This window comes from Corvus moneduloides, chromosome 2 (genome assembly GCF_009650955.1).
Source record: "Corvus moneduloides isolate bCorMon1 chromosome 2, bCorMon1.pri, whole genome shotgun sequence".
Lineage (NCBI taxonomy): Eukaryota > Metazoa > Chordata > Aves > Passeriformes > Corvidae > Corvus > Corvus moneduloides.
In genome coordinates this window covers 97,680,252-97,701,574 of record NC_045477.1, presented here as the reverse complement: position 1 = coordinate 97,701,574, position 21,323 = coordinate 97,680,252, and the positions used below count along the sequence as shown (strand labels likewise).

The 21,323-nt window shown below is 34.9% G+C and overlaps 1 protein-coding gene across 11 annotated transcripts in view; it reads left to right on the top strand.

The window, feature by feature from the left end:
- The window catches only part of ATP11A (ATPase phospholipid transporting 11A), a 121,385-nt gene that overhangs the window by 80,919 nt on the left and 19,143 nt on the right, over positions 1–21,323 (top strand). For all 11 annotated transcript variants that reach the window (XR_004238427.1, XM_032100531.1, XM_032100530.1 and 8 more), the window contains 16 exons: positions 870–934; positions 1,321–1,402; positions 2,677–2,827; positions 4,025–4,222; positions 6,522–6,695; positions 8,119–8,282; positions 8,568–8,639; positions 10,210–10,283; positions 10,522–10,625; positions 12,291–12,472; positions 12,968–13,219; positions 15,110–15,284; positions 16,518–16,620; positions 16,882–17,027; positions 17,976–18,035; positions 19,626–19,753. Coding sequence is in view for 10 of the 11 variants with exons in the window: in XM_032100531.1 (XP_031956422.1) it covers positions 870–934; positions 1,321–1,402; positions 2,677–2,827; positions 4,025–4,222; positions 6,522–6,695; positions 8,119–8,282; positions 8,568–8,639; positions 10,210–10,283; positions 10,522–10,625; positions 12,291–12,472; positions 12,968–13,219; positions 15,110–15,284; positions 16,518–16,620; positions 16,882–17,027; positions 17,976–18,035; positions 19,626–19,753 (2,130 nt within the window). In the remaining variant the exon portion in view is untranslated. The remainder of the gene's footprint in view (positions 1–869; positions 935–1,320; positions 1,403–2,676; positions 2,828–4,024; positions 4,223–6,521; positions 6,696–8,118; positions 8,283–8,567; positions 8,640–10,209; positions 10,284–10,521; positions 10,626–12,290; positions 12,473–12,967; positions 13,220–15,109; positions 15,285–16,517; positions 16,621–16,881; positions 17,028–17,975; positions 18,036–19,625; positions 19,754–21,323) is intronic.

Sequence of the window (21,323 nt, the reverse complement as noted above, 5' to 3'; positions counted from 1 at the left end):
GAGTTACTTAGTGCTGGCTAAGTGCCTTCCTAACCTCCTCAGCGTGTCTGTACACTGTTATTTTCTGTCACAATCTGCTATGGAAACTGTCGATTGATCTGGGTCATTCATGTTCCACTAGTTTCTTGGAACAAGTTTCAGGTTTTACATCAGAATTGTGGCCCTGTTTGTTTGGAGTTTCTTGATTTTTTGGGAGTTTCATACCACAAGTGCACTTTGAATGACGTTTGAAAACACTGAATATACTTTTTGTTTTGTTTTGTTCTGTTTTATTGCTGTATAGATAGAATCTGACAATTCTGCATGCTGTCTGTCTTGTAAAGTAGTCCTTGGTTTTGAACTCATATGATGATTAATGTACATACCATGTTCCAAAATATTATTTAAACTTCACTGAGGTCCTTACATTAATTCCATACTCTTCAATAAATTATTTTACCTATATTTGTTGGCATTTTTTGAAATGTTTACAGCAAGTATCAAAAATATCTTGTATGCCATTTATACTTAAAATGGAAGAGTGTATTGTCCTTAAGTAGTTCTAACATAGAGGATACTGTAGTTCATATAAGCCTAAAAAATACTAGGATTAGTGCTTTTAAAAACAAGTACTGTGCAATTAAGGTGTTGAGTCTTTATTTGGGTACCTACATTTGTGGCATTGAGGTGCATTGGTTTAAGACTTGAATTATGAAATTTTGAGTTTAATTTTAGACATCTATTTATCTATTTTTAATTTTCCCTTTAAAATTTTAAATATTCCTTGTAAGTTTGTTAAAATAAAAGTAATTTCCTGTTTTATGTGACTTCCACTAAGGTCTGATGTTTTCCTCTAAATGTTAACATTTTGTAATACTTACATTTTGCAGGCCATTAGGATCTGAAAATCTGCTTCTTAGAGGAGCCACTTTAAAAAACACAGAAAAAATCTTTGGTAAATATTTCTATTGACTATTTTAATGGACCCTGAAATAATAAGCAAACACCAAACAAGGTTACAAGCCTACAGTTACTACTGGGCTTATGATTTCTATTGAGTCACTTGTTTTACAACTTTTTGATAATACTTAATGTTGTTACATAGAAACACTTCAGCAATTGGAAACTGACTGGAATGGGATGTAAATGCTGCTTAAAATTTCTCTCTTAGTACCAAGATAATAGAGCCATTTCTAATTTTGGGCTATCATCCAAATCTGTGGGGTTTTTCTTCAGACTAAAGAATTAAAGAAATGACAGAGTATAATGATGTAGTGAATTGTGCTCTTTTGCAGTTACTGCACTGTGCAATCTTTAGTAAAACAAGTTGTCTAATTTCAGGTGTTGCTATCTACACTGGCATGGAAACTAAGATGGCATTAAATTACCAGTCAAAATCACAGAAGCGATCTGCTGTAGAGAAGTAAAATTTCTAGTATTTATTTTGGGGTTTGAAAGCTGCATGCTTGAATGGTGCAAATCAGATACTTTTTTTCTCTAGAAGTGTATGTTTCATTGATTTAAATGAAAAAAAGGTAGAGAGACTTAAAATCTGGTTATTTTTAAATAGTTTTTTACTTACAATACAAGACATGTATGTAACACCATATAAATGAGGTTCTCAAAACTGAATTATTGTTGTTAGATGTTTAAAAAATAAAGCCATTTTGAATTAATGCTTAGCTTTTTAATGTATGGTGTTTGGTTGTTCCATAAGACTTTTCTTTCGCTGATTAGAGTACATCTACTGACATTTTTCCAAGGTTATGTTTTTTATTATCCTAGCATTCAATGCTTTTCATTGCAATTAAGTCTTGGAATTCAGTAAAAGTAACTTTTTTAATGCACTTCACTTTGAATGAAGTAACAGTGGCTACAGTAACAGTGCTTGACTGTGGCATGTTTTCCATGGTTTAGCTAAAATTAAGAAGTTCCATACAGACATATATGGTTGGAAAGTAAGACAGTGCTATCCTTAAGGAGTGGGCTGACATTGGTTGCTTATTATTTTCAAAATAGAGACTATTTTCTATTCCTGCTCTGCTATCTGAAATCATCAGCTCTGAGTAAGGTGTCCAACCTTGTGAAAAACAAGATGTCATTGATTGAGACAAGATGGACTGACCAGCTGACAGCCCTTCTCTTACACAGTGACTGAGCAGTGATGATGTGTCTGCTTCTACTGTTATTGATGTATAACCCATGGCTTTTAGTTCATGCCCATCATTAATGAAGATACAATCTTAAATGCAAAATGTTCTTGCTCTTTTTTTAGATCTGCCTAGAGTTAGGACATTACAGCTACATAGCAAAATGTTCTTTTTTGGTTTTATATTTCTATAAAAATACTTATGTGAATGATCTTGTATTGATTCAGAGAAATGGCATGAAAAGGTCTGCAGATACAAACCCAGTTATTCTGTTATTATTCTATCTAAGCTATTGCTTTCACTAATACACTAGTTTTGGTAATGTGTCACACACATTTTGGAAACAATTATAGCAGTTAACGTTTTAAATAGAAAATGGTCCTCAATAATGTTTTTCCTCATTGGAAAAGCATTTTGGAAGAGTTATTTAACATCTTAGCGTTGTTAGACTTGCAGCAAATGTTAGGCTGATATTTAACATTTTCTAATAAACCTGTGTCTTATATGCTAATGGGAATCTTAAGTTGCCTTTTTATTTTTTTTTTAGATCAATGAATGTATTTCTTGTCGTATACCTCTGTATTCTCGTCAGTAAAGCACTAATAAATACTGTTCTGAAGTATGCCTGGCAGAGTGAACCATTTCGTGATGAGCCATGGTATAATCAGAAAACAGAGCCTGAAAGGAAAAGAAATTTGGTATGGAAATAAATTTTAATAACAAGAAAGTTTGCCCAAACCCTTAATTTATAGACATTCTACTGAAAAGTATATACAGCCTGCTTACTTACAGTCATGCTTTTTTTGCTAACAGTGGTGATAGTGTACTTGTAAAAAGGTTGTATGTTAAATTTTTGCTCTTAAGTTGTATGTGTGAATTTAACTGATGAGAAAGTGTTCGGTTTAGTATAAAAAGCTTCATGAAAATATTTTGGAATTGCCAGTTATTTATATAAATTACTAAAGAATTGACCTCTTGCAGAGAAATACAGGGCTGGAAGGAATCCCACAGCTATTGGCAGTCCTGTAAGAGACATGTTCAGAAGAATCTGCTATAAGACTCTCCATAAAAATGCCCCTCAAAAGCTTCATTTCATATTGCTCTGTCTTGAGCATTCGAGGCATCAGACAGCATCAGTCACTAGTGCCAGATGTTCTTACAGGAACAATGATATTGTCCACAATGGATACCCTCATGATCCAAAGTAGTGAACTGAACCCTCACCTACAGAAAGCCCAATATTATTTCATTAAATCCTCCCAATCAGACTAGGGGAAAATTTGCTTCCTTACTGTGAATGCATGAGGAGCACATGCTAGCCAGGCATTCCAGAGTTCTCACTACCACCAGTAGCACTGTCTCAACCTGCTCAGCACGTTGACTGTAGCTCCACCAAGTCTCCACCACTGGAAAATTAAGCCAGATTATGTGTATGCGTTCTGCTTGTGTTGAGAGAGAGGGAAAGGAAAGCCTTTATTTATTTATGAGATACTGCCTGCAAGTTATGTAATTTGGTAATCCTTGAAGGAGTTGCTGTGCATCTATGCTATTTTTCTGGTTATTTTCGAATGTACCTGTTTCCCTTGTTCCCCAAAACGTCTTCACCATGCACGTTAGTTGCTCTAGAATTTCACAATAATGCTATGTAACAGTATTCTACACCTGTATATCTGTAAAGAAAAATGCAAATTTAAAAGAAAAAGCTCTATTTCCTGCCAGTTGTGATGTTATAAATCATGAAGGTCTACATCCTGTGCAGAACTGTGAGCTGTGAAAGGCGTTGCTTACTGTTTGAAAGTTACTAAAAAAAAAACCAATTTGTAAATACATGTAGTAATCTTGCAGTCTTTAATGGCACATGAAAAACCAATATTTTCATCTTGTTTCTTTGGCAGTTTCTTCAAGCTTTTACAGACTTCCTTGCATTCATGGTTCTTTTCAACTACATTATTCCTGTATCCATGTATGTCACTGTGGAAATGCAGAAATTTCTCGGTTCTTATTTCATTACATGGGATGAAGAAATGTTTGATGAGGATACAGGTGAAGGACCACTGGTGAATACTTCTGACCTCAATGAAGAGTTGGGACAGGTAAATTTCATTGAATGATAATTTTTTTTTCAACTGTTTCTACTGTAGGTTTTTATTTTAAAATTGTCACTTCAAGGTTTTTTGGCTTTGTTTTATTTTGGGGTTTTTTTTGCAGCTACATGTGCATTTTCTTTAGTGCTGATTAATTTTAAAAATAAAATTTGGATATTTTTATTTTCAGAGTCAAAAATTCTGATTTCTTATCCAGTCAGTGGAATTCAATTAGTATTACTATATTATTAAGGAATAAACACTTTCTCTTCATTGATTATAGAGGGAAATTATATAGGCATCTAGCTTCCTTAGATTAAAAGTTAGATGGAAAAAAAAACATTGAGACAGATACAGATGAATTTTGTTTGAGAAAAAAACTTAAGATCTCAGTTAAAAATGTTTTCATAGGTTTTTCAAATAAATAAATAAGATGCTGTATTTTTCTAGTCAAACTGGTAATAAAGCTTTTAAGGATACATACCTATTTGTATTAAGGGTGGTACCAGGTATTTCATTATTATGGCAGACAGTTGACATTGTCTCCCATAAGATCCTCAAAGAGGATCTGATGAATTATGGCCTGGATGAGCAGACAGTGAGGTGGATTGAAAAAGGGGTGAACAGCCACGCTCAGAGGGTGGTGGTCAGCAGTGCAAAGTGGGAGGCCACTATCTAGCAGTGTCCCCTGGGGGTCAGTACTGGCTCCCATCCTGATCATTAATTATTTGGATGACTGGGGGCCATCCAGCTGGAAAGCAGCTTTGCAGAAAAGGACTTGGGAGTCCTGATGGAAGTCAAGTTCAACAAGAGCCAGCAGTGTGTCCTTATGGCAAAGAGGGCTAATGGTATCATGGGCTGCATTAGCCAAAGTGTTGCCAACAGGTCAAGGGAGGTGATCCTACCCCTCTCCAGGCCTCACCTGGAGTGCTGTGGCCAATTCTGGGCTCCGTCCTACAGAGACATGGGCATACTGGAGGGAGCCTAGTGAAGGGCCACAAAGGCAAGGGACAGGACTTTGCATGGCTCATGCAAAGACAGGTGGAGAGAGCTGGGACTGTCCAGCCTGGAGGAAAGAAGGTTTGGGGAAAATCTTACCAATCTGTACAAATACCTGAATGGGAGGGTACTAAGAGGCTAGAGCCAGGATTTTCTCAGTGGTGCCCAGTGAAACAGGAGGGTCTGTCTGAAAATGAGGAAACACTATGACAAAGCAACACACTGAATGACTAAAAGATCTTTGGTTGATAGCGTTTTGTAGCTTGTATTATGAAACTGAGTGTAGGGGTTGAGATGAAAAAAATCCGTATAAATCCTATCCATTCTGTAAAAGATTGAATTACGGGTGTTTTGTCCACAGATAAAAAAACACAGGAAAATTTGGCATTTGCCTTTTCAGATTAGTGAATTTTACAAAGGTTAATGTCAGTGGAAAGTTTGCATAATTAGTGACTTGGTTTTGAATGTTTTTGAAGACTGAGAGCAAAAATTTGTTTGGTTTTTAGTTTGTTCAGTGCACTGCATAAATGGTGAAGTTGGTTAAACAATCTAATGAATTCTAAATAATAGCATTATTTTCAAAGTTTAGTTCTTTACCTTACTTCATTCTCTTATTTTATCAAATATTACATGCAGTATGTATACAATACCTACATCCAGGATCCAATATTGAGCCAATCTAGTTCTTCTAGTTTATTGTTCAGATTTTGGTTTTATTTTTAATGTTGTTAGACTTAAGCACTGGGGCTCATTGTAGAAGATAAAGTTAATGAAAAATTTAATATTGAGACAAAATGAGTGTTTCCAGCGCAATTACAGTGCCCATGTGTATAACTGTATGTATCCACAATCCTCATTAAAACTAACCTAATTGTAGTGGGGAATTCAGATACTGCCCTAAAGACTGTTTTGACAGTAACTGATCCAAATCCAGGCAGTGCATTAAATAATAATCCCTGGGAAATGAAATTTTTATGCATTTTGTTTCTAAAAATATATTTCTTGCAGGAAGAAAGACATTAAAAACTAAAAAGGACCTAGAGAGAAGAGTGGAAGTAGTTTAAACACATTATTTATATGTGTTTTGAGGCAAAAGATAGCATTGCTTGATACTCTCGTAGGATAAAATCTTTCAGGGCCTATATTTCTACAAAGATAACTGCCCAAAGAAATGGTTGTCTTCCTTTTCTGAAAGAGCTTAAGGATCTTGAAAGGAAGGTGTAACCCTGTAAGAAACTCAGTTTTGTTCAGAGGTGGTGGAAAATCTCTGTTCACATTCCTGCTGTTTTTAATTTGTGCTCATTTGCAGATTGAGTATGTCTTCACAGATAAAACAGGAACATTAACTGAGAACAACATGGAATTCGTAGAATGTTGCATCGAAGGGCATGTTTATGTACCACATGTTATCTGCAATGGACAAATCCTCCATGACTGTACAGGCATTGATATGATTGATTCATCTCCAGGAGGTAGTGGAAAGGTATGATAACTCTTTCTATGTTCGTGGTTTTTTACAGTGAAAAATGAAAATTGAACTGTACTAATGAACGTAATATTAGGAATTCAACATTCTTGAATTTTACTAATCAAAGTAGATAACTGCATAGACATTTTCATTTCCTAGTTAAGAGTAAGATTTAAATGCTTAATGGGAAGTTTCTCATTTAAATGCAATTGTAAAACTGAATTAAAACCCAAATACAGAACTTCCTGTGGTTAATAGCTACAGACATAGATAACTGGTTTCCATTTAACCTTAGCTACAACAGGGAAAAGCAAGACAGGAAAATCCTCAAAGGGGAAAATGGGGGCTTAGTGCAAGCACTTATTTAGTCATCACTGAGTGAAAATGGGGCCAGAGAATGGTTTATGATCAAATTAAATTACTTTAAAATGTGACTTAATTTGAAGTGTGCTACCTACAGCATGCATGTATTGTGGCTATTTGCTGTGTAAAGCAAAGTTAGTTGAAAGTTCAGGAGTCTTCACATGTCAACAGGTGAACACGGTGTACATGGCCAGGATAATCACAGCCAAAGTACAATGTATTTTTAATTAAATCAGTGCAGTATCATATCATTCACAGTTACTTCATGTCATACCCTTCACTATGACAAAATAAGCTCTCTTAAAATATGTTTGTGTAATTCAGCAGCCATATGTCTCTCACCCATGGCTCTCAGAATGTGGTCCCGAGGTATGCTGTGTTTTTATCTTGGAATCACAATGGCACAGTCAGTATCTAACAGCACAGAAGAATAGATTTCAGACACAAAGGTAGAGATATAACACAGCCAGGTATCCATGAAATAGAAATCTCTTTCTGGTGCCAGGAGCTGTCATTACCAAACAATCTGATATTTTATAGGAACTGGTTTGCTTGAGCTGCCAAAGTATATGCATTTCAGTAATTTTTATAGTTCTGAGGGGTGTTCAAGCTGTTCAAGAGATGGAAATCTGTAAGCCCTGCTAAGACCTGTGTTCCAGATACTACATCCTTCTGTGTGTACTCAGGACTTCTAAATTATACCTTGACTAGTATTTAATTAATACAAGTTGTTGAAGTTTAAGCAAAAGTAAAGAAAAAACACCTTTCAGTCACGTCTAGGCACTCAGAGGAGGTAGAAGATGCACACTGGGTTTTTGGGGTTTTTTTGCATCATTAGCTTGACTTGTATGGCAATCCCAGCAACCTGACTTGTACGGCAATCTTAGGGGTACAAGCAGCTGTGACACAATCGTGTTGTTACCACAGGGAAAGACCTGGCTGCCCCTAAAAGAGCCTGCCTCTGTCCAATTAATAATCAGTAGTAATCAGTAGTAATCAGTCACATTGATCACCTTCCAAAAGAAGAGATTTCAAGTGATAACATGTAATGACAACCGTTCCTTTTATTTTTCAGGAGAGAGAGGAACTATTTTTCCGAGCTCTTTGTCTTTGCCACACTGTTCAGGTAAAGGATGATGACAGCGTAGATGGTTTGAAGAAAAACCGGTTCTCAAGAAGATCTTGTATATATATATCATCATCACCTGATGAAGTTGCTTTAGTTGAAGGAATACAGAGGTATGTGTGTACTTAGGTATTATACTTTTCTAAACTGCAGATCTATTCACTGAAGCTCAAAATCGTTTTCAAAACAAAAATTGTAATAATACACACTAAGTAGTCTACAGCTGATTGATTCCTTAACATGACTTCATGATTATTCATAGTCTAAAATCAAATAAAAACACTCTGGGATTCTGGTGTTGGTTTGTTGTGGGCTCAGTCTTAAATCCTTATGACATGCTTAAACCAGATAATTATATATTTGTTGTATTCATTCTCTTCATCTGTTTCATTTTACAGACTTGGTTACACCTATCTAAGGCTGAAGGACAATTTTATGGAGATCTTAAATCGGGAAAATAACATAGAAAAGTGAGTGGTTAAAAATACAACAAAATAGACTGATGATGAGTTTTTGTTGATGTGTTTAATAAACTATTGTTTCCTTATACATGAATTTTTAAGTCAGGAAAGTCAGGAACCTTGTGTTTTAGTAGAAAAATAAATTAAATAAAGAAAATTTAGCAATTTTAATTACTTTCACTTTTTTTGACATTATATGCAGTATAAAATATTGGTACAACAATTAAGGTGTGGTGTGGGATTCATGACCTAATCTAGTAGTTTCTCATGGTTTTATATATGGTAAATAATACATTCTTAATAGAAAATGCTGTGTACCCAATTTGTTGTTCACAAATAATCCATGGAATTTACAGGAGAGTAATACCTGTAGAATAAATTTTGTGGACCATAATGTGACTCAAATTTTCAATAACATTGAACTAGTGCAGCTGTTCCGTGGGATGTACATACCCTTGAAAATTTACCTTACACTTCTCTAGATGTCTGCTGGTTAAGTCTGTTGTATATCTGGGTCTTCCTGCTTGGGTACTCTGCTAACTACACAGGGACACTTGGATACAAATATTAGGAACCCTGCTGTTACTTTATCCCCTTTTAGGATAATATGAGTGTTTTTCCCAAAGGTTACTTCAGACTTTTTTGGTTCAGCTCCTAGTAACTGGAGTCAGTATAATTTGGTGACTCAGAAGAAAACACTATAATTGAGAATTTTCTCCCAAATGCGTCACGGTTTGTAGACATAGGCCTGATGTAGCTATGCACAGGTTTGAGTTCTAGGATGTTAAAAGGACTTAGGATTGAAGGACTTAGGACTTAGGACTAATTAAACAAGCAGATCTGGACAGAGATGAATCCTGAAAAAGTTGGGAATAATGATTGGATTGCTTGTTTGTGCTGGTAAAAGGGAGGCTCTCTTAGATTAAAGGAAATAGGTAAGAGAATAAATGATAGAAGTATACAAGCTGATGAAACCAAAACAGTGCAAGAGGAGCTTGTGTTCAGTTTTCCTCTTAGAAAGGAAAGGAACATGTGATAAAATCAAATCATAGAAATAATAGCAAATATAAACCAGTAAAAAATAATTTTTTTTCACTTGAATAAATTATCATTCAACATTTGAGCAAGATTCATGGAATTAGGTCAGCACTTTTGGGAGATTAGGAATAGTAAAAATGAGAAAAATATAGAATAAAGACTTTGTGTAAGCATGCATTTCAAGTTCTAAGGCTATGTCTAAGTATTATACATAGAAACTTACTTTATATGCAGTACAGTGCTATGCTGCAAAGTTTCTAGTCTTCTGCTTAAATGGATTAGATTGACTATACATCCAAAGATACTTGAGGACATCATGAATTCTGTTTCAAGTAATGAGGAGGTAAGGGCTTTCCTTATTTCTTATTTGCAACCTGCTGTTTCATTCTGTACTAGTTCCATATTCCATAGTACTCAACATAATCTTCCATGTTAGAAGTCATGTTTAATTTATATGCTTGAAGTCATTTATATGCTTGAAGTCAGTTTAGGGATTAGGAAAAGTAGAGTTGTATAAAAAATAGTTCTGTTTCTTTTTCAGGTTTGAATTACTGGAGGTTTTGAGTTTTGATTCTGTGAGACGGCGAATGAGTGTAATTGTTAAATCTTCAACAGGTAGGGCTGTCACATTCTGTTCGATTTTTTTGTTTCACTTGAATTTGTTTCAGATTTATCAGTTAAGCATTAATCATAGTCTGTGTGCCTTTCTTTATAAAATAAGGGACCGGGTACTAGCGCGAGTACAAATGTTACAAAAAAGTTGGAAGAAAACATTTTGAAGACTTACTAATTTGGATGTTTTTTGAAGAAAGTATATTTGGTCATTTTGAATTCCATATGCTGTCTCTTTTAGGTGATATATTTCTGTTTTGTAAGGGAGCAGATTCCTCCATATTTCCTAGGGTTAAAGAAGGTAAAATTGACCAAGTACGATCCCGAGTAGAACGCAATGCAGTGGTAAGATTCCATTTGATTGATCTGTTCACATGATATCAGTGTCAAAAAGAAGTTAAGTGCTCTGACCTCCTGCTTTATCTGCTAACAGATTTGTCTTTACAGGCACCAAGGTTATTCCGTGCCAAGGTTCACTCAGGCTTTGTGGGTAGCAGTCTGTGTAACTTGCTTATTTGTATCTGTCATCCATCTCATCTTCTAAATGTCAGTTGTGGTGCAATATGAATGCATTAGATATGCACAACTGTAAGTTAAACCAGAGATCATCAGTTAGCTCATTAGTATGGTATACTCACAATTGTGGATTGAATTAATTTTTGAATAGAAGAAAAGTGAAAAACTGTAAATCTCATTGCTAGTTTTAGTCCTCAGCCTTAGCAACTGTTACCTGCTGCCTTTGATTGCTTTACAAGCTTTGGGGAGACAGATCATCCATATCTTACATTTTTCCTTGCTAAAAATCAGCTATGAACTGGCTGATCACCTTTAAAAGAAATTCAGGACTTCGTTTTACCTAAAAGTAGTATTTGGAGTTGTAAAACTGAATTTTGTTGTGTCAAAAAATACACAGAACTCATTGCAATGCAGGACAGCTGCCAGTCTTACAAATGGCATATAATTTGCTGGCATCCAGTACTCAAACTGAAACCAAAGTATTATTACAGGTATGTGGACAAAAAAACCCCTACAGTGTCACCTGCTTTTGTTTTGAAGCAAAAAACTCTCGAAGTGCTTTACTAAGCTTTATTATATGGGACAGCTGTCTGATAATTACAAGTAAAAGAGGCTAATGAAATTGAAAAAGTATTTACGTATCACATTCATTCAATATGTATCAAGAAAGAAATCCAGATCAACAGCTATTTTTTCATCCTGGATAATTGGAAATAGGGCTGGCTCCTACATACAGAAGCCTCGCAAAGAAAATACGTGGCACCTGCTTTTATCAATAACAAGAGGCAGGGAGCTATTTTAATAATTCTTCTTCTTGGTTTGGTAATAAGAAACTATGTAAAGACCTACTGGATTAAAGTTAAGGAAGCTGAAGTGCCAGTTAAACGGTGTGGTGAGAAGCAGAATATAACTGAGGTAGCAAAACTTTTCTGTGTTATAACAGCTTTTCCCCACCTTACACAATCTATATACTCCGTTTCTTGTTCATCATACAGTCCAGAAGTTTGATGCAGCCTGAAACACCTGCAGCTAAATTCTAATTAACACTTGACTGAAATGGTGCAGTTGGATTTTCATTTCTCTTTGTGATGTTTGGTCCCTGTCCGTATATCTGCTGCAACACAGCATCAAAATCAGACTCTGCAGAGCTACTATTTATATTACTATTATTTATTCTGACTCATCCTGCCTAATTATACACATAGGGAGGGAAAAGTTTACCTTGGCTTTGCCTTCTCTTGTAATCTCATATATCCAGTTGGATCACTGAGCTGTTTATCTTCTGGAAGATTGAGGTTGGTCCATCAGGTTGTAACTGCTTCCAGAGCAGCACAGAATCAAGCTCAACTATATCCTAGTCTGTATTATACTGTAACAGTCTATACTTATTCACTTCATGATGTTCCTTTTTCAAATCATCCAGCATAAACACCAGCAAGAAGTCTAAGAGGAGTTTGTAAGATGCATTTTGTTTCTTTTCATTGCATTCTTTAGGAGGGACTGCGAACATTGTGTGTTGCATATAAAAAGCTCACAGCAGAAGAATATAGCAATGTACAGAAGCTGCTTCAGAATGCAAAGTTGGCCCTTCAGGACCGGGAAAAGAAATTGGCAGAGGCATATGAGAAGATAGAAAGAGATTTTATATTACTTGGTGCTACAGCTGTTGAAGATCGGTTAGTACATTTCTTAGTTTCTTATGTTCAATGGTGATGACAAAGTAATTGAAGACTCTTTTTCGGCATTAGAGGTTTATTTGGGAAACCCCGTATTTGAAGCAATTCCACACCCTTAGCTCACTAAAGTTACACATGGTAACTTTATAACCTAATAAGCAATTACACTAGTTAAGTGAACAAAAATCAGTGTATTTGAACCATTTTACATGCATGTAATAGTTTATTGATCAAGTTACAGGCAAAAGTTTTGGAGGAAAGGACTACAAAATGGGTATTAAGGAAATGAAGGAAGAATCTTTACATCTTGAAAAGATTCAAAAACATATACTAGTCCCCTAAACATTTGTGGAGTCACACTTTGGGGAAAATTCTTAGATCTGATAACTTCCATTGAAATTCTTTTTTTGTTTATGAAAATCTTTCAATAAAGACCTCTGAATTTCTCATATCCAAGCAATAGCCGTCAGTGTATTTTGTCAATTGACTTTACAGACTACAAGAAAAAGCTGCTGACACTATTGAAGCACTCCAGAAGGCAGGAATTAAAGTTTGGGTTCTGACAGGAGACAAAATGGAGACGGCTGCAGCTACTTGCTACGCTTGCAAACTCTTCCGAAGAAATACACAAATACTTGAGCTAACCACAAAGAAAATTGAGGAGCAGAATATACTCGATGTGCTTTTTGACCTAAACAAAATTGTTGTAAAACCCAATGGCAACTTAACCAGGGATACCTTCTCAGGGTAAGAAAAAAGTTGGATTTTCAGGCTAAAAATGGGCTTCTGGGCATTTTGCAAACAATGAAATGGTGACCAATTACCTTAAGAAAGCAGCAGTATGTTTCAGTTTCTGTTGCTAATGTGTAAATTATTGTATGGCAATTAAGTATAAGCTTGTTTAGGTAAACTTAGGTTTTCAGTCATGGTTCTTCATCTCGTTTCTGGTACTGTTTTAACTATTAAAGGAAAAATCACAACTGACACTGTATTTGTCTTTCCACCATAAAACTGCTAGCAACAAGCTAGCAAGCATTTGTGATACCATTTTAGCAGAGATTTGCTATAATTCTTAGTCTTACAGCTTAAATCTCTGGACCAGATAATTTTTCTGAGTTCTCCTTATGCTTTATACCCCATTCATCTAATCAAGAACATTTGTATATTCAGTTAAATAAATCATTTTCCTCCATGTCATCCATACCACATTTTGTTTAAATACCACAGGCCTTACAAGGTGTGATCAAACATATTTGTTTAACTTTTTGTGCAATACCAATTTTCTGCATGTTAAAACTCTTTAGATTTGGTTTGTTTGTTTTTTTTTTTACATTAATCCCAAGAGCTGGAGATCGTACTAAGATAGTAATAGCAGGATTCTGCCTGTGTGTTCAAATTCAGGCTAAAAATATTTCACTGTAATACACCAAATATTCAGTATATTGCTTGAACTTCATAATGATACCTTTTTATTTGATATCATTGTACATCAATGGCATTATCCCATTTGTGCCAATGGGTAGCAAAGTGCTGAAAATATCTGTAAACTTATTAAATGTAGTTTACAGTATTTTATCTTACTTGCCAAAAATAGCTTCTGTTCTAGTAGAAAGGATGGAGATGCCTATTAATAAATATGGTGTTTTTCTCACAAACACTGGTCCTGGTGAAACCATGTTTGTTGAAACCCCATGCACAGTAGTGTATAACCTTGGAACACTGAAAAGAGAGTAAAAATAAACCTCGGTGTACATTTATACAACATTTACTGTTGACCTGGAGCCTGAGGCTGTTGTGTAATGCAGGCAGATGCAAGGGTGCTCTGAAATAACTTGTCTGGATGCTGCAGAAAATGGCTCTTGCAGTCCAGACTGTCTTATCTTCCCCCATTGTTCAGGGTATATAATGTAGTGAATAAACTACTTCCTGTGACCGTGATTACACTTCTAGCAATGCTCAAATTACTACAAGCATACTGCTTACAGATTTTTATGTATAAGAATATATTGTAATATTATAGGAAACATATATAATTATTGTATTTTAATATTATAAATAAAAGTAAGCCTGTATTTGACTTAGCCACTGCACTAAAGGCAAAATATCCATACTCTAGATGTAGACAGTGGCCTTATCTATCCAGGCCAACAAGTTTCCTTTAGGCATTTCCTTCAAGGCATGATTTATTCCTGTAAATGTAAACTCTTGGAAAGAAAATTATTTCCTTATCAGAGTGCCAAAGGCCTTTCTGTTTTTTTTTTGCTCTGTGTTATGGAATGTGCCACAAAATTAACTTTATTCCTGCAACTTGGTTTACCTCACTGCAGTTCTTGGAACTTTTTCAAACCAAACTGAAAAGTCATTAATTATACACTCATACTCACTGGTGAAGTCACTGAGGTATCAGATTTATGTATTCAAACTGGTGAAGCACTGAATATTTTCAGCATAGTCCAGAGTTTTAAAATGTTGCAAATATCAGTCTTATACAAAAAATTTCCTTTAGTAATGTATTAGTTTTGTGGTATTCTATGCTCATTGTTTTTTCATTAATTAATTTTCCCATAATTCTTATTGCCAGATTTTAAGTACTTTTGAGAATTTTACAGTGACAGTTTATATTTTATTCCTGAACAGACTTTCAACTGATATGCAAGATTATGGTTTAATTATTGATGGAGCAGCACTATCCTTGATAATGAAAACAAGACCAGATGGGAACTCTTGTAGCTACAGAGAGCTCTTTCTTGAAATTTGCAGGAACTGCAGTGCAGTGTTATGCTGTCGAATGGCACCTCTGCAAAAAGCACAGGTTTGTGTTTAATTTCATAATTGCTTGTTAGTCATGCACATATATAAATATTGAAGGTTAATACTCTGTATGGCTTACTATGACAATTTAAGATGCTACCATTTATTTTTGTATCTTCTAAAATGGAAAAAGTAAAAAAAAAAAGGAGAGGGGAGAATTTCTGCTGGCAAACAATTTACATAATGGTATGCTAAAACAGCACCCAGCCGTGCACCTGAATTTAAAATTTGAACAGTATGTACATAAATCATAGTTGGTATATACTAATACGAACATATTTAATAAATGAACTAACTGCTCTCTTTTTAACCTAACAAGCTTTGAATAGTCTACCCTTTTGACACTACAAGAACCTGTGTTACTTAGTACTGCAGAGGGATATTTTTTCTCTGGTTTTAACATAAGTGGAAAGCCAAGAAGAATCCAGACAAAAAAATGTGGGTGTTACCACGTTTAAGTATACCTGACTGTTGCATTTGTAATTTGTATCAAGTAAAAACATATCCTTCCATTACTGAAACATCTCAAGATAGCTGAAGAACTTTTAAAGGAAAGAAGTATTGGAATTTGCATTTCATTTTTTTTCAGTTGGTCATGTCTTTTTCTCAGTACACAGGTACAGCATTTATAGCCCATATTCACATTAACAAATGTATTTAGCCAGCACTATAACTGTCTGGAAGTTTGTAGAAGATTTTAGTTGCAAAAAAATTTAGGTTACCAAATTTACAGAGGTGATCATTTGTAATGGAGAGATTTGAAGTCAAATTTCTGGACAGTTTATATGTCGATAGTTTTTACATATATGCAGAGTCCAATATATTTTCTTAAATGTAGGAAAAAAGTTCAATACAGATGAGAAAGCAGAAATTTTAGTCTTTCTTTTCAGGATTTCTTTGAAATGGTGCACTCTGGAACCCTCTTAATTTATTGCTGCACTGGCACAGCATTAAGCAATCTCAGCAACATCTTCCATTATTTGGCTCTTTCTACCTCCTGTCCCATCTCTCTCAAAGTAGTTTGGAAGTATTTTAAAAATGTTTGGAACAAGCACTTTGTAATATGAAGAAACTGTGATCTTTATGCATATTTGTTGCATTGGGTGATGTTGGGTTTGTGTCCTTTCAGAGGATTTCTTATAAAACTGTCTTGGTAATTTTTATTTAATGTTACACTTACGCAAAATAAGCAAACCATTACAGAGGAGAGTTTCTAATACTATTTTTTTTCCAGATTGTAAAGCTGATTAAGTTATCAGATGAACATCCTATCACATTGGCAATTGGTGATGGAGCAAATGATGTCAGTATGATTCTAGAAGCACATGTTGGTATAGGTAAGCCTGCACCTTAGCATATTATTTCAAGTGAAATGATAAAATCCATTTATTTCTTACAAACAGGCAGTCTCAAAGAATCAGGTTATATATGTTATAGACAACTTTTAGTGCATTTATCCTAGGAATAATGTATGAGATACAGTTGTGATCACCCAGTAGATCAGTATCATAGCGTTATTATATAATTTTGCAATTAATGGTATCTTTTTAATAGTTCTTTAGTTATTAAATAGCTTCACCTCTTTTTATTTTTTTAAGGAATCATTGGCAAAGAAGGTCGTCAAGCAGCAAGAAACAGTGACTATGCAATACCTAAATTTAAACATTTGAAAAAAATGTTGCTTGTTCATGGGCATTTTTATTACATTAGGATATCTGAACTTGTGCAATACTTCTTTTATAAGGTAGGGGAATTCTTATTCTAGTTACATAAACCTCACTTAAATGGTAATGTCTAACTATTTACAGTTTTTGCAGCTAATGTTACAAAACAGCAATAATTCCATAAGGAGATTTTCTTGAGTACCAGATCCAGTGCTGAAATGGAATTGTTGTTTTTATTCTGAGCATGAAGTGAAATAGTTTTAAATAGATACATTCTGTAAGAGATGTTACATTTAAAACCAAAATTTTTATCTTATTTTTTCATATCCTACAAATTCCATCTCAGACTGGTCTGCTTATTTCCAGTACCTTCCAGGCTGTCTCTATAGTGAACTTTTAAATCACATTGGAAATAGTATTTGAAAACTTAAAAATTACTGCAAATTAAGTTATGCTAAGTTCATTAGGATAGTGTAGGTGGAGAAAGTTCATGGTGAGCATCCCCCTATTTAGACAGCTTTGTTATTTCTAAATGTTGGCATCCAAGTTCTTTTGGTAAGCAGTGGAAGATTATAGAAAGGAACTGTCACAGGGTAATTCAGGGTTCTAGTGTTTGACTATATGTATAATTGGGAGAGGATGACATTTGGGGTTACAGCTAGAAACATCTTAAAGTTGCTTTGCTGGAAACCATACTAACCAGAGTATCCATGCTTGCTTATCATGATTTGTCTCCTCCTGCGGATTGTCCCTTATATTCTTTGCTTTAACTGAACTGTATTCCTGGATCCCAAATTTCACTGGCCTTGAATTTTCAAACTGTAGCCTTATAAGATTGTTTTGAAAATATTGTAAATGTTTTTTTCTAGCAGCATTACTGCAAGATTTGACTATTGGTGTTTAATACATACACTATTCCTGCAATGCTCACTATTGCTAGTGTTATAAAACTATGATATACATATCTATAGCATTGTATATAAATAAGCGCTTGCATTTCACTTGACGGCATTCACTTTGTTTTTCAGAATGTCTGCTTCATTTTTCCTCAGTTTTTATATCAATTCTTCTGTGGGTTTTCACAGCAGGTTGGTTGATCCTTTTCCATCAATGTCATGTTATGTCTTTTGCTTTCTTTATTAAAAAAAAAGGGATCCTCCTGAGAATTTTGTGTTAGTTTATACAAAGAAGAACATCGTTTTTGGTTCATACGGTTTTCAGTGGCAAATGCAGTAAAGTTACACAAGTCCGTTTTATGAATTATCACAAAAGCAATGTTAAAGTCAAGGAATAGAGAAATACAAAATTTGGAAATGGCAATGCAAAGTAAAATGTCTGTGGAAAATGTAAGTCAATTAGATTTAAGCCTACTGGACATGAATAGAAGAAATCCTGAAAGATGAATAATTGAACCAGTTGTTCAAGTTTAGAATGCAGAATGAAAATGAGAGAATAAACTAGTCTTCTCTGGCATGGACTGGTATGAATTACAAATTTCAGATGAATAGCAGCGTTCCATTAGTTGAAAAGAAAATATAAAAACTGAAAAATAGAAGAAAAGAGAATTGTTGCTCACCAGAAAAGTGCTGTCATTCGGGATAGGATCTGGTATTCGCCTTCCTAAATTTTTTGTTTATTTTCTGTTCTCCCTTGTTCTCATCTAATTTGTGCAGAAAAGATCTACCTCTTCTTTCTTCAGAATGAGGGAGCAAAAAAACAAAGGAATGAATGACCGAATTTAGACAAATAGGGTTTATGTTTTCAGTATTAAATTCAGTGAGAATTCAATGAATTAATGAATTAATTCAGAGAAAATAGTACTGTTGCTTTGAATTTGTTGAAAGAAAGCCCCAGGAAGAGTCAAAATGACAAAACTATTTTTATCTGTTTTGGTTTCCATTTCAAATGACCACTGAAAACTTTGTAAGTTTTTATTGAGCATTATTAGGATTTAGATATGAAAGCATGTGTTGATGAAAATTTAGCTTAATTTTTATCCTTTTAAGTGATAAATGTAATTTTGAATCAAAAAGGGGGTTTTGGTAGAATTTTTTTCCAACATAAATGATCACCAAATAGGTTTGAGGAAGTAAACAGCTCTTTTTGTGGGGTGACATGGTAGGTGTGAGGGTACACTGATGATACGTACGTGAGAAAGCATTTCGGTTAGAAGAAGAATCGAAGACACATTGGGATGTGAGCTGTAGCTCACTGCAGTCACACACAGCTGAAAAACCTCTGGAGTGCTCTCACTTCTTCTCTGAATATCTCCATGTTTTAAAGACATAGAGGAGATAAAAGGGGATGGGGCTATGTGGATGTATGTGAGAGGAATTTCTGCCTCTACAGGAATCTGCTGTTCAGTTTGGGTACTTTGGAGTTGGTCGTACAGTTGAAACAATAGGGGGAGCCAGTATGTGGACCAGACTGGTCCAGGAAATGGATCTTTTAGTTGATCTTTTGCCTCCAGGTGAATGGGATACAGGTGGAGGGTTGTGTCCTATATCAGTTAGCAGCTGTAGAGGGGTATTTGCCTCCATTCTGAAGGAATAGAACTTTGTTTTCCTGCAGAAGTTCACATATTCATTTTAAATCAAGTCTCATGCAGAGGATTTAATTTTAAAGTAAGATTTAATTTTAAATTAAAAGTAGTTGATTTAATTCTTTTCCACCTACAGACTTTATATGATACTGCGTATCTAACACTGTACAATATCAGCTTCACCTCCCTTCCTATCCTCTTGTACAGTCTAATGGAACAACATGTCAGTGCAGACATACTCAAGAGAGAGCCTTCCCTGTACAGGTAAAATTAAAACACTGTGCCCCAAAGTTTGACTGTTCAGTTGTGGGATCTGTGTCCGTTACAATGGAAATCCTCAGGATTTCTGTGCCACAAGTTTACAGTAGAACATCAGATACACTGCAACAGAAGGGTTGAAGACCACGTGCATGGTCTACAAAGTGCAATAGATAAACATGTATTTTTACATGCACATTTACAAATCACACCATGTGTTCTACAAAGGGAATGAGAGCTAAATAGAAATCACTGTTCAACAAAATCAAATTAGGATTTATTTTAGTACTCTTTATTTCCTCCAGCTATGGAGGAAATAATGGGGAGGAAACATGGGGAACAGAAGTATTTTTAAGAAAGAAAACATGCTGGTTTTTCTATATACATGTTTTATTCTGAGAGAAAAGATGACTGAGTGTTAGATTGTTGTATCAGAGGATGTATTCTGTGTGGTGTCCAGCATTGTCCTCCGCATATTGTTGACTCACTTCTGGGCGTTGGAATTGACTTGTTTAGGTTCTTAGCCACTCGACGTACAGTTGTTGTCAATTAACTGCATTTGGCCATCTAAATTAGGAACAGTGCCCAGTTTAGATCCTCGTAGCTACAAAGCCAGTACATTTCAGGTAGGGCTAACAGTAGATTATCACAGGAAAAACATTCTTTGAAAGAAGTAATATTAGCCACCCAAATGTTAATCAATGTAGTGATATGTTTTTACCACTGAAATTGAAGAGGAATACAAGCGATTACTGTTGAAACTCAACAGTAATGTTTTTATTTTCTCTTTGATATTTTAAATGTTTTTAGTTTAGAAATGTTAATTCAGAAGATCTTTTTTGGTTTTTGAAAGCTAGCAAAGCTTATTTGTCAGAAACTTGTGGGTTTTGATACCTAACAGAGCCTGTTGCTAAGCTGTTTTGGGCCATAGTGGTTGTTCTGGGCCACATGAGGCTATTGTTGGCTGTGTACGGGTTTGCACTCTATATTGTTAATCTGTGGGGAGAAATTACTTTATATGGTAATCGGACAGTCTTTAAAGTTCATATGGTGGAAGTATTGGTTGGTAGTAAATGTTTCTGTAACTCAGGGTTTTCATTTAACTGTGTCCTGATTTACTCTGATGTGTTTTATACTGTATGCCAAGCTGATACATACCCATTCTGTGGACAAGAACTAAAGTTGTAAAATTTAAATTTTTTGTAGTAAGAAAATGCATGCTGATGAAGAGTTCTGTTGTTGACAAATCCCTGTATTTTTTGTGGGAAAACATTCAAGAAATCCTATTTGACCTGAACCTTCAAGTCAACTGCAAATCCCTTGTTTCACATTCCACATAAAATAAATGTTTTATTTTGTTGCAATAGTCTGTATATAAGTAGCCTAGAGGAAATAAAGCAAAGTCTCCAGGGACCTCTAGTGTTTCCATTTAATATCTGCAGTGGATCATGACATGTGCAGCAAGCACTGGAAAAGAGATACCTTCTGTAAAAAGTTTGAAAAGTAAATGGGTACAGCACAGGGAGTTTGCTATTATTGAAATAAGCAGAAGTACAGGGAGCAGTTCAAAGGATTT